Genomic DNA, 11,933 nt, shown 5'->3' with positions numbered 1-11,933 from the left:
TTTGAAGTATATTTACCGCTGGTAGTCACTTTAGTCAAACTTGAGTATCATCATTAAACTATTTTTTCAAAACCCTTTATAGTGCATCTACATATATACTGTAATTTGTTCCCCGGCTTCTTAGATCATCTATGAAAATAGCTTCATATAATGCATGCCGTACGAGTTATCTTTATAGTTCACATAATATCGTAATCGTACTAATTACGGAAATAATGTAAGGTGTTACGTACGTATGTAGTAAAAAATACTAAAATAGAATCCAGCGAAGTTAAAGCTAGTGAAAAAAAAAAGAAGTTAAAGCTAGTGGTTAACTTTTTGCTGTCAACATCTAGTGGTTATTTTTATGGTTGAGTATTGACCAATGGTCGACTTTTGCTGAATGCAATTTCATTATTTGGCCATTGCGCGCAAAAGTTCAAAACTTGAAGTAAATAAGTCTTTGTTCAAAAAAAAAAAAAAAAAAGAAGTAAATAAGTCTAAATTTTAACCTCGGATCCCAAACTGAAGATAAAGTAAATAAAATGAACCAACATGAATAACGTGTTCTATTGTTTAGTTGTTTTAACATATAATTGATTGTAAAGGATTTGGTTAGAATTCGGACTCTCAAGACAAACAATTGCGTAGGATTAGTGGGAAAGTGATATGCATTGTGCCAAAGAAAGACAATTTGGGAGACACGACTGATAATGGCTAAAGTTCAGTTTCATTTGGAAATCATGCTAATCATTACGTTTTCACATATAAAATAAAATCTTTATTATTTTCAGCTATTATATATTTTGCAATTTGAGGTATATAATTGATGAAGTTGATGATACACGTAACACGTTCCTTTTACATAATATATTCGATCTCTTCTAACAAAGTTCTAGAGATCATAATAATTTAGATGGACTGATCTTACCCGATATTCATAGTGCCTGATTTTTGATAAATATTGTTTTTTTTTTTCTTTCTTTCTGGGTATAGATATTATTTCTAATCACAAAATAAAGTTCTAATCTACAAGTTCACTATCAATAGAGTTTTTTTTTCTTTTTTTCTTTTGCTTTTTTAGTTACAGTAATTGAGTATTTGAAGGGTTCACAATTTTATTATTTGTAGTATATATATATATATGTATATGATTATTATATCAGATGTTCATGCACATATAAATATCAAGGTCCATGCTGAACAGCATAAGGATGACCTGATCAACATCATAGCTTGACAGATAAAATGTGAATGTCATATATGTATCTATCAACGGAATCTATAGACAGCCGATGTTTGAATGTTCAAATATAATTTTGTATGAGATTACATAAATCATTGGCACTCTTTAACAAAAATAAATAAATCATTGGCATTAATAAAGTTTTGTAACAAAAAAAAAAAAAAAAAAAAAAGTTTTGTAACTTTTTGATCAAGTCACATTCGATATATATATGAACGTCGAATGGGAATGCCAGAAACTTTCCACACAGTTAATTTAATGATCCACTTAATTAAGAATTTTTTAATGTTATTATAAGTTTGTAGTATGGAGAAAAAAAAGTACAAAAGGTTTATAAGTTTTGAAAATCTACAGTTTAGAATCCATTGACTTCAAAATCAAACTTGTCCATTTCAAATTTTATTGAATGTTTAAAGTTTATCTTTTTAGTCTTTTGACAATATGATGAATCAAATAATGAATAAAAAACGATTTTTAAATAATATCTATAAAGTGGTATATGAATAACACACATTTTGACACAAACCTATATAAATCATATTATTATATCTATAAAATAGTATATGAATAACACACATTTTGACAAGTGAAATAATAATATGATTTAAGAATATACTAAATTCAAGAGTCTCAATTTTTTTTTGCGTGTCACATATACTAAATTCAAGAACTGTAGAGTTTCACATATTTTGTTTCGGTTGTTATCCTGTTATAAAATGTCACAAATTAATTTTTTTTTTTGTTCCTTTAAGAAAACGAACTAGTGATCATAATGNAAAAAAAAAAAAAAAAAAAAAAAAAAAAAAGAAAGAGAGAGAGAGAGAAAGAGAGCAAAATCATCCGTTCTTTGAAATCCTGAGAGCACACAAAGTATACGAGTATTCCATTCCAAATACTTAATCAGTTACCATTTGGATCAAGCAACTTGTTATTCTTCCTACACATCAACACGTTTTCTATAACAACTTAAACCCATTAATTTTGTATTTGTTCCATTCTAAACTTCTCCATGTACTAACAAAACATGTTCGTAGAAATGTTTCAGCTTCTATTCACAATCGTATCAATCGAAACCGTCCTGATTTTAACACTCGGGTTCGGGACACCAGCGAGAAGAGTGGTAGTAAAATTGCTAGACATATCAAAGCAAGGTCGGGGACCACTGGTCGCGAAAACGGTCGCAGCCACTATGCTTGTATTGTTTGGCTCGGTTATGTACAGCACGATTCAAATCAACACAAGGGTCTCCGAATCTGGTGGTGTAGCAAACTCGACCGATCAAGTCATGTTTGCAAATCGCCTCCTCGAAGCTTTCCTCATGGGTAAAAATATTAACATAAGAAACACCATATGTTTTGTCCAAAAAGATAACCATATGTCATTCCATTTTCTTGTGTGATTGATATCTAACGATTCTTGATTTATCTTTTTTCTTTTGTATGTTTGTGAAAAAGGGACAATCTTGTTCTTGGCAATGGTTATAGACAGAATGCATTATTACACAAGAGAGCTTCAAATCACAAGAAGAAACTTGGAGATTGCTGTTAAGACGAAGAGCAAAACTGGAGCTTAATTAAAAAGCCAAATTTAGCATCTAAAAAACTGTAAAATATGTGAATATTAATTAATACATTATAAAAAAAAAAGTCACACTCGTGTTACTTTAATTTTAAAAAATAAAAGTGGTCAAGATCATAAATCCATGTGTACCATATACTTTCTAATCAATCGGTTCGAGATTGAACCGGGTTTAATTACACCCGGTTTGGTTCAATTTCAAATTGAGAAAAATACACAAAGACCGAGTGAACTCGTCGTCGACTCAAAAACCTCTCTTATCTTAAAACCCTGAGTGTGAGAGAGTGAGCGAGTCTGTATCATTGTATGAACAAATCTTCTTCGTTTCTCTCTGTGACACCAACAAAAATGGTGTCCCTCTCTAATCAAACCAGGTTTTGTTTCCACCCGAACAACCTCTTCGTTTCCGATACAAGGCGGCTGGGAATCTCAGGGGTCAATTTCCCCAGGAAAATAAAGGTGAAAATCACTTGCTTCGCCGCCGAGAGGCAACGCCAGCAGAAGCAGAAAAAGAAGAGTCAGAGCACTAGCGACGCCGAGGCTGGAGTTGACCCGGTTGGGTTTCTCAATAAACTCGGAATCGCTGACAGAATCTTTGCTCAATTTCTCCGAGAAAGGTAGATTAAAGGTTTAATTTTTTTTTTTATCAGAACAAAGAGTTTTAACTTGTGCATTTGATTTTAGGGAACAATTAAAGGCTCAATTTTGATTAGTTTTGATTACAGTTGTGTATATAAAGTTTGTATGTTTGTTAAACCTGTAGGCATAAAGCTTTGAAAGACCTTAAAGATGAGATTCTCAAACGCCACTTTGATTTCAGAGATCTTGCTTCAGGGTATGTATCCTCTTTGTCCCAGTTTCTTTCACCAGAAGAGTTTAATAATCCTAGATACATTTCACACTTCTTTATTAACTAGCAAGTCCCTGAAGTTTCATTGTTTGTGCTCTGCAAGAAAATTAGTTTTTTGCCAGAACAGTGACTGATGTTCACAATGTTTTGTTTAATGAATTGCCTTCTTTTCCCTGTAGATTTGAATTACTGGGGATGCATCGACATATGGAACACCGGGTTGACTTTATGGACTGGGGTCCAGGTTCTGTCTCATTCTCAAATCTTAGAATTTCATTAGTCTGTTTCTTTACTTCCATTTGAAAATGCTTCGTGAGGAGTCAGAACTGATCAACAGAAAGAATGATGTACTGAATCTTGCTTTAATAAGTTGCGCCTGTTGGGAAGCTTTTTTTCCCGCCAGTGATTTTGCATGAGGATACTAACTAACTGTAAACCCAGGTGCTCGTTATGGTGCTATAATCGGAGATTTCAACGGATGGTCCCCTACAGAAAATTCCGCCAGAGAGGGCCTATTTGGCCATGATGATTTTGGGTATTGGTTCATCATTCTTGAAGATAAGTTAAGAGAGGGTGAAGAACAAGACGAACTATACTTTCAGCAGTATAACTATGTCGATGACTATGATAAGGGTGATAGTGGTGTATCAGCTGAAGAAATCTTCCAGAAGGCTAATGATGAGTATTGGGAACCTGGCGAGGACCGGTTTATTAAAAACCGCTATGAAGTTCCTGCCAAACTATACGAGCAGCTGTTTGGTCCGAACGGTCCACAAACATTAGAAGAGCTAGGAGATATACCAGATGCAGAAACGAGATATAAACAGTATCAAGAGGAGCATAAAAATGATCCACCAAGTAATCTGCCTCCATGCGACATCATTGATAAAGGTCAAGGAAAGCCATATGATATCTTTAATGTCGTGACATCTCCAGAATGGACAAAGAAATTTTATGAGAAAGAACCTCCAATTCCATATTGGTTAGAGACACGGAAAGGAAGAAAGGCATGGTTGAAAAAGTACATTCCAGCTATTCCGCATGGAAGCAAGTATAGATTGTATTTCAATACTCCTGATGGACCGCTTGAAAGGGTCCCTGCTTGGGCTACATATGTGCAACCAGGTATGATAGCATCTGGTATTTCTTTGGTTAGGAGTAGTATTATAAATATAACAAGTTGCGTAGCAGTCATAGACAGAAGGAAGCAAGCATTCAGTTTTCCTTTTATCTGATGTCACATGCTTAAACATATTTGCATGAAAGGAACAGAATGGAAAGAGTCCTTTTTTATTTTATTTTGGTACTCTCTGCTTTCCATGTCCAGAGTTACTAGATACTTTGTAAGAGAACTAGGTTAACAGTCTTACAGAACAACAATCTTCAGAGAAGTTGTGAAGCTTTTCTAGTATGCGTGATGTTTATATGCAGCAATTCTTCTTAAAAAACGTTTCTTTTTATGTATTACGTTTGTATCTCCATGAAAATGTATTTTTTATTTGGTTCATGGTTTTCTTCTTCAATATATTACACTTTTCTCTAAAATAGAGGATGAAGGAAAGCAAGCTTACGCAATTCATTGGGAACCTCCTCCTGAATCTGCATACAAGTGGAAGAACTCCAAGCCAGAGGTTCCAAAGTCCTTGCGCATATACGAATGTCATGTTGGGATCAGTGGGTCTGAGCCAAAAATTTCATCTTTCGAAGAATTTACTAAGAAGGTACTCCTTATGCATTCAGTGTATTCTTACTTGCAATCTTATTATGCACGCATCTTTATTTTTTTTGGTTTATCAAACATCAGGTCCTTCCTCATGTGAAAAGAGCTGGATACAATGCAATTCAGTTGATTGGTATCCCAGAGCACAAAGATTATTTTACTGTTGGTTATAGGGTCAGTAAGCTTAACTTCTCACACTTTAACCTTAATTTATCAATCTGATTCTATCCTTCTTATACATAGTTATCCACACCTCTAGCTTCTTATGCTTATATCATCTTTGGCTTCGTTGTTCACTGTGCATAAAAGTTTTTGAAGGTCGTTGCCTAATGACTGGTAAAAAATGGACAATACTGATAGAATAGAGAGAAACAATTAAAAATATGGGAAAAGAAGAGAACAACTTGATAGAAATGAAGGAAAGAAACAATTGTTGCTTAGGGGGCAATGTGTATCTCATTTAGAATGATAACCAGAATTCCTAGTACATTAGCTTTCTTGATGAAATTTCTTACAAACTATTAAGGAAACTACTAGTTACTTCTCTAATATCTTTGAACCGAATGAATGAAATTATGTAAAGTATATATCTTTCTCCTCATTCGCCATAATTGGTATCTATCACCATTTCAGGTTACTAATTTCTTTGCCGTCAGCAGCCGATATGGCACGCCAGATGATTTCAAACGTTTAATCGATGAAGCACATGGTAAGTATTTCTCGTCTCTCTTCTCTTTCTGATGTTGTATAACCTTTGATTCAAAAATGTAGTTGATGAAGCACATGGTAAACATAATCTAATCGATATACAGGCCTAGGACTTCTTGTCTTTTTGGACATCGTGCATTCTTATGCAGCAGCTGATCAGATGGTTGGGCTTTCGCTCTTTGATGGTTCAAATGATTGCTATTTTCATTATGGTAATTTTCCACAATAGTAATTTACTTTTTGAGTCATTGCTATGTAACTGGAAAGCATGCAGCATAATCGTGTTACAACTAATGTCGTTCATAATCCTTTATAAATCTATATATGAGATCAAACATGCCCGACATAGTTGAATATGAGCGTTTCTAAAAACACAATGTTCCATTTTTCATCGTGGACATAGGTAAAAGAGGGCATCACAAACACTGGGGCACCCGTATGTTCAAATATGGTGATTTGGATGTTCTTCATTTTCTCATATCAAATTTGAACTGGTAAAGACATCTACATTGTTATGTGGTTTATTCAAACTGTATTAGTTGTACTCACCCTTTTGGTCTAGAAGGAAAGTATCTTGCACTTTTTTGGTTTAGGGATCTGATGCTGTTGCAATTGGCTTTTGTAGGTGGATTACAGAGTATCAAGTCGATGGTTACCAATTTCACTCGCTTGCCTCAATGATTTACACGCACAATGGTTTTGCGTCTTTTAACAACGATTTGGACGAGTAAGACATCTACATTCGTTAGATGCTACACTTTTGTGTAATTTGGATTTTGGTGACAGTGGGTGAAATAGTTGATGTATGTACTGTGCAGCTATTGCAATCAGTATGTTGACCGAGATGCTTTGATGTACCTCATTTTGGCCAATGAAATTCTGCACGATCTACATCCAAATATAATAACAATTGCTGAGGATGTAAGCTATATATCATTCCTTTTTCTTTTTTTCTGCTGTCATCCTTTTGGGTAAAGCTATTGAATAATTTTTTATCCTTCTTGAATTGCTTTGTCTTAAGTGGAAGTATTGATGGTGCTAGACTGCTAGCTACTAACACGACTTTCATCAGTGAACATCACTAAGTGTCTGAACTATCTTTGTGGACAAAATAAATTATCTCTAGTTTTTAGTCTTGCAAGTGTTGGTTAGTAGAATTAGTACTGTACTACCAGTTAGTGAAAAAAATTCATGCTTTTTTTCAAATATGATGTATATAGATAAAAAGGGGTGTGAGAGAGTAACATGTAACATGTATATATGTGACTTCTCATGTACAGCACATGACATTAACCAAAATGTCGAATAGCTTGTGTAAGCCAATTTAAATTGATCATACGCAGGAAAAAAAAGCTTTCAATGAATTATCTTTTATGAATGCCAGATGTATCTGTGGGTAGAACGGTTAAGATTCTTATAAACTTTCTCAATTTTTCTCAAAATTCTGTTGATAATCTGCATCTTTGGGTTTTACTATCTACCCACTTATGGAACCTAATATAGTTTCCTTTTGCTTTTAGGCAACATATTACCCTGGGTTGTGTGAGTCAGTTTCTCAAGGTGGACTTGGATTTGATTATTATGTGAATCTTTCTGCGTCAGAAATGTGGGTTTCTCTCCTTGACAGTGTACCGGATAATGAATGGAGCATGAGCAAGGTTATAGCTTTTTAAGTATCCATTGTTATATATGACAGAACAATACTTTTGTCCTATTCTCTGATTTCTAGCCAGTTCTGCAGATTGTCAGTACATTGGTAGCTAACAAAGAGTATGCCGACAAGATGCTCAGCTATGCCGAAAGCCACAACCAAGTATTTACTTTGTAACTTTAGACGTCTAAAGCTTTTTCATATCTACTACACAACTATACTTTTAGGTTGCATTGACATTGCTGTTTATTCTACTTTTCCACTAGTCCATATCAGGAGGGCGTTCATTTGCTGAAATTTTGTTTGGTGGCGTCGATAATGGTTCTCCTGGAGGAAGACAATTGCTAGACAGGGGAGTTTCATTACATAAGGTACCCCTTTGTTACTCCTGTAAACACTCCTTCCATAACTTAGCATACCTACATCATGATGCGAACACAACTGTAGAATGAGATTGAATGTTATTCTGAATTGTGCATTCATAAGTTGAAAAGATGAAGTCCGGAATATTGTCGAATAACTGCCCTCTGTTTTCATTAAACTATACCGTTGTCTCTATGCCCTCTACCTCCCTTCCCTTTACTTCCTAACTTCTCTGGTTTTATTATATATTTTACTGTTGAACTACAGCTAAGTTCACTTATGTACAAAATATAAGAGGTCCCTGTGTTGTACCCAACTTCCAGCTGTAGAGTACGCTTCTCAACTTTGAGTATTCCACTCTTAATTCTCTGTGTAGCTAGCTGTTGCTTTAGTCCCATCAAATGTGTCTTTTATATTTTAGAATACTAGGTGGTGAATCAAATAGTGCAAGTACATCCTTCTATTGTCATTTACGCAGTTGTAAATCCACTCTTGTTTTCTAAAATGTTTAGCCAAGGAGAGGATGATTTTCTTATTTCTACATCCTGTGAGCTGCATCAAGCTTCATTTTGTATTTGTGTCCTCTCCGTGAGGTGCTTATTCATGCTTTTGTCTCACTTATTTTCTGAAAGATTCGTTTCTTGTCATTGCTTGAACCAGATGATTAGACTGATTACTTTTACAATTGGTGGCCGTGCTTACCTCAATTTCATGGGAAATGAATTTGGACATCCTGAGGTAACTCTCCTAATTCTCACTGTTCCAATGACATCATCTTCATGTTTCTGACGTTTAATCCTTTTCACCTTTTTTCAGAGGGTTGAGTTTCCAACGCAGAGCAATAACTTCTCGTTTTCACTTGCTAACCGCCGTTGGGACCTGCTGGAAAGTGGAGTGCATCATCACTTGTCTTCGTTTGACAAGGTATCAGTCTTTAAACCTAAAAGTACAGCTTCCATAGCCATGATTTTGTGACCATCTCTGAAAAAAATATTCTTTTAACTTTTATAGCAATTCAATACTGTATTGGCTAATGGACTTGGATAACGGAGGCGAATGAATGTTATCATGCTGAGAAAGTCTCGAAAATTGAACGAAAACAGACTTACTGCTGATAATGTTCATCTTATATCAGAAGCAACTAGTTGTATATCCTGATTTCTTATTAAACAATAACTATACCCATCTTTGCAAGAATTATATTGTATATAATTACATGTTAGGAATGGAAAATATTCCAAGCATATGTCCTCTTGCATCAAAAGAAATGCTTTGCTGATCTCATTCCTTATTTGTAGGAGCTAATGGACTTGGATAAAAGCAAGGGTATCCTTTCAAGAGGTCTGCCCAGCATCCACCATGTGAATGATGCAAATATGGTATTTGAATCCTTTTGCTTCTTTTTTCCACTTAATATTGTTTGGGTTTAGAGTATGAACCAGAAAATTAATCGTCAAAGTACCCACTGAATTGGCTTCTCTAAGCTCCTGAAAGTCACTGGCGTGCTAGTGTTTGCTAAGAATAGAACGAATCGCATTCATGCATTGTAATGGGGTTTCTCCAAACACATTTATAGAATTATGAAGCCAGATAATAACAGTGTATGCCATAGCAAAGTGAGACTGCCAAAGTGTGCAGCAATTAGGAAAGGGTTTGGACAATAAGCCTGCTTACAATTCAACTTTTCATCATCTACAGGTGATCTCATTCTCGAGGGGTCCTTTCCTATTTATCTTTAACTTCCACCCATTAAATTCATATGAAAAGTATGATGTTGGCATAGAGGAAGCTGGTGAATATACCGTAAGTTTTTCATTCTCTGTATAGATTCCACCCTTTATCTGTCATTTTGTTAATAAGACTGTCAGTTGACACAGTTGTTTCATTCCATGAAATATAGTTGCTGTTGTTTTCTGCATTCGTCTACTCATGGATAGAACACTATCATTACTAGAAGGGTTATTTATGCGTTTCACCTAATAAGAGGCTAAGAATATTGTCTGGATTCTGCAGATGATATTGAACTCTGATGAAGTAAAATATGGGGGTCAAGGACTTGTATCGGAGGACCAGTATCTCCAACGGTCAATTAGCAAGAGGTTTGTAATTGCCACATAGTTGATTGTTGTAAGATCCTAGTTGTCAACGAAATAAGGACGTTGTCTGTTTATCATTTGAACCAAATCCACATTTGTGCAGGATTGATGGTCAACGAAATTGCTTAGAGGTGTTTTTGCCAAGCAGGACTGCCCAAGTCAGTTCTCTATCTCTTTTGCTTTCTTTCTATCTCTCTCTTTATGTTATTCACTGCCATAGGAATTCATATCAGGTCATATATTGATTCAAACTGTAATTTCAGGTTTACAAGTTGACCCGGATTCTTCGAATATGATCCTCTATGTGTAAGCTGCATACGAACACCAAGTTTGTNGGAAAGGGTTTGGACAATAAGCCTGCTTACAATTCAACTTTTCATCATCTACAGGTGATCTCATTCTCGAGGGGTCCTTTCCTATTTATCTTTAACTTCCACCCATTAAATTCATATGAAAAGTATGATGTTGGCATAGAGGAAGCTGGTGAATATACCGTAAGTTTTTCATTCTCTGTATAGATTCCACCCTTTATCTGTCATTTTGTTAATAAGACTGTCAGTTGACACAGTTGTTTCATTCCATGAAATATAGTTGCTGTTGTTTTCTGCATTCGTCTACTCATGGATAGAACACTATCATTACTAGAAGGGTTATTTATGCGTTTCACCTAATAAGAGGCTAAGAATATTGTCTGGATTCTGCAGATGATATTGAACTCTGATGAAGTAAAATATGGGGGTCAAGGACTTGTATCGGAGGACCAGTATCTCCAACGGTCAATTAGCAAGAGGTTTGTAATTGCCACATAGTTGATTGTTGTAAGATCCTAGTTGTCAACGAAATAAGGACGTTGTCTGTTTATCATTTGAACCAAATCCACATTTGTGCAGGATTGATGGTCAACGAAATTGCTTAGAGGTGTTTTTGCCAAGCAGGACTGCCCAAGTCAGTTCTCTATCTCTTTTGCTTTCTTTCTATCTCTCTCTTTATGTTATTCACTGCCATAGGAATTCATATCAGGTCATATATTGATTCAAACTGTAATTTCAGGTTTACAAGTTGACCCGGATTCTTCGAATATGATCCTCTATGTGTAAGCTGCATACGAACACCAAGTTTGTACGAGAGGTGATGTTATACAGACATGACTCGTCCAAGCAATGATGGCAGTTGAGAAGATATTCACAGAAGATGGACAAACAAGAAAATCATAAAGAGAACCCGAGGACGACTATTTCATATTGTGGTGTAGATCAAGCTGCGTCATGTAATGAGAAATTTAACAAACGAACATCTTTATGCAAAGCTTTGCTTGATGTTATGTAGTGACTTTCTAGGTAGATGCTCAAGTTTGTGTAATATTATACTTTGGTAGTTATTAATTTGGTATATATAGTTAAAAACGAAAAAATTGGTATATATAAATTGGTTAATGCATTCCTCAACAAAATCATTGCTTTCCACAAGACAAGAAGCAATCCAGCTGCTTAGATATATTGTTTACCTAGTCAAAAAAAAATGTAAAGGCAAACAGGTAATAAATGAGCTCAAGCAGAAGAATGTTGTGCTTGTGAAGCATCCGAAGGAGAGAAAAGGTCATCATATGAAACAGGTACTCTGATCCTCTCATGAACAGGCTTCCTTTCTACTTGCGGTTTGGATTCAGTCTGCTCAGCTACCGGCGTATCACACATCTCATTGATAAGAGCTTCATCTGCAGAGGCAAGTCCTTCGGAGGAGCT

General features: G+C 35.2%; 3 protein-coding genes and 1 long non-coding RNA gene across 4 annotated transcripts in view; 3 read left to right on the top strand and 1 right to left on the bottom strand.

Moving 5' to 3' along the window:
• LOC104765923 lies at positions 2,204–2,889 on the top strand. The gene is made up of 2 exons (XM_010489717.2): positions 2,204–2,547; positions 2,680–2,889. Exons 1-2 carry the CDS (start codon positions 2,250–2,252, stop codon positions 2,796–2,798), a joined length of 417 nt encoding a protein of 138 aa, XP_010488019.1. The 5' UTR covers positions 2,204–2,249; the 3' UTR covers positions 2,799–2,889.
• Positions 3,062–10,525, top strand: LOC104765922 (1,4-alpha-glucan-branching enzyme 3, chloroplastic/amyloplastic-like). Its single transcript, XM_010489716.2, has 21 exons — positions 3,062–3,420; positions 3,567–3,638; positions 3,833–3,897; positions 4,095–4,778; positions 5,202–5,374; positions 5,458–5,547; positions 6,007–6,082; positions 6,186–6,293; positions 6,485–6,575; positions 6,707–6,808; positions 6,900–7,002; positions 7,602–7,739; positions 7,823–7,894; positions 7,999–8,103; positions 8,756–8,833; positions 8,912–9,019; positions 9,394–9,474; positions 9,794–9,898; positions 10,109–10,194; positions 10,295–10,349; positions 10,455–10,525. The coding sequence occupies exons 1-21, from the start codon at positions 3,110–3,112 to the stop codon at positions 10,485–10,487; spliced, it is 2,736 nt and encodes a 911-aa protein (XP_010488018.1). The 5' UTR covers positions 3,062–3,109; the 3' UTR covers positions 10,488–10,525.
• LOC104765919 overlaps positions 10,561–11,933 on the top strand; it is a 7,999-nt gene continuing 6,626 nt past the window's right edge. The window contains exons 1-4 of the long non-coding RNA XR_763937.2: positions 10,561–10,685; positions 10,896–10,981; positions 11,082–11,136; positions 11,242–11,725. This is a non-coding gene — a long non-coding RNA (uncharacterized LOC104765919). The remainder of the gene's footprint in view (positions 10,686–10,895; positions 10,982–11,081; positions 11,137–11,241; positions 11,726–11,933) is intronic.
• The window catches only part of LOC104765921 (phosphorylated adapter RNA export protein-like), an 8,713-nt gene continuing 8,367 nt past the window's right edge, over positions 11,588–11,933 (bottom strand). The window contains exon 6 of the mRNA XM_019241462.1: positions 11,588–11,905. Within this exon, the coding sequence (XP_019097007.1) occupies positions 11,739–11,905 (167 nt within the window). The 3' untranslated portion in view covers positions 11,588–11,738. The remainder of the gene's footprint in view (positions 11,906–11,933) is intronic.

The sequence above is a fragment of the Camelina sativa genome, chromosome 19 (assembly GCF_000633955.1).
Source record: "Camelina sativa cultivar DH55 chromosome 19, Cs, whole genome shotgun sequence".
Taxonomy (NCBI): domain Eukaryota; kingdom Viridiplantae; phylum Streptophyta; class Magnoliopsida; order Brassicales; family Brassicaceae; genus Camelina; species Camelina sativa.
Note: the sequence above shows the minus strand (reverse complement) of the source record. Positions and strands in the feature narration are given on the sequence as shown.

Excerpts from the sequence above, each read along its gene's own strand:
- LOC104765923 (XM_010489717.2), top strand. The coding sequence starts at position 2,250 with ATGTTCGTAGAAATGTTTCAGCTTCTATTCACAATCGTATCAATCGAA. Across the intron at positions 2,548-2,679 it reads CCTCGAAGCTTTCCTCATGG|GGACAATCTTGTTCTTGGCA; the intron begins GTAAAAATATTA and ends TTTGTGAAAAAG.
- LOC104765922 (XM_010489716.2), top strand. The coding sequence starts at position 3,110 with ATGAACAAATCTTCTTCGTTTCTCTCTGTGACACCAACAAAAATGGTG. Across the intron at positions 7,740-7,822 it reads ATGAATGGAGCATGAGCAAG|ATTGTCAGTACATTGGTAGC; the intron begins GTTATAGCTTTT and ends CCAGTTCTGCAG. Across the intron at positions 7,895-7,998 it reads ATGCCGAAAGCCACAACCAA|TCCATATCAGGAGGGCGTTC; the intron begins GTATTTACTTTG and ends CTTTTCCACTAG.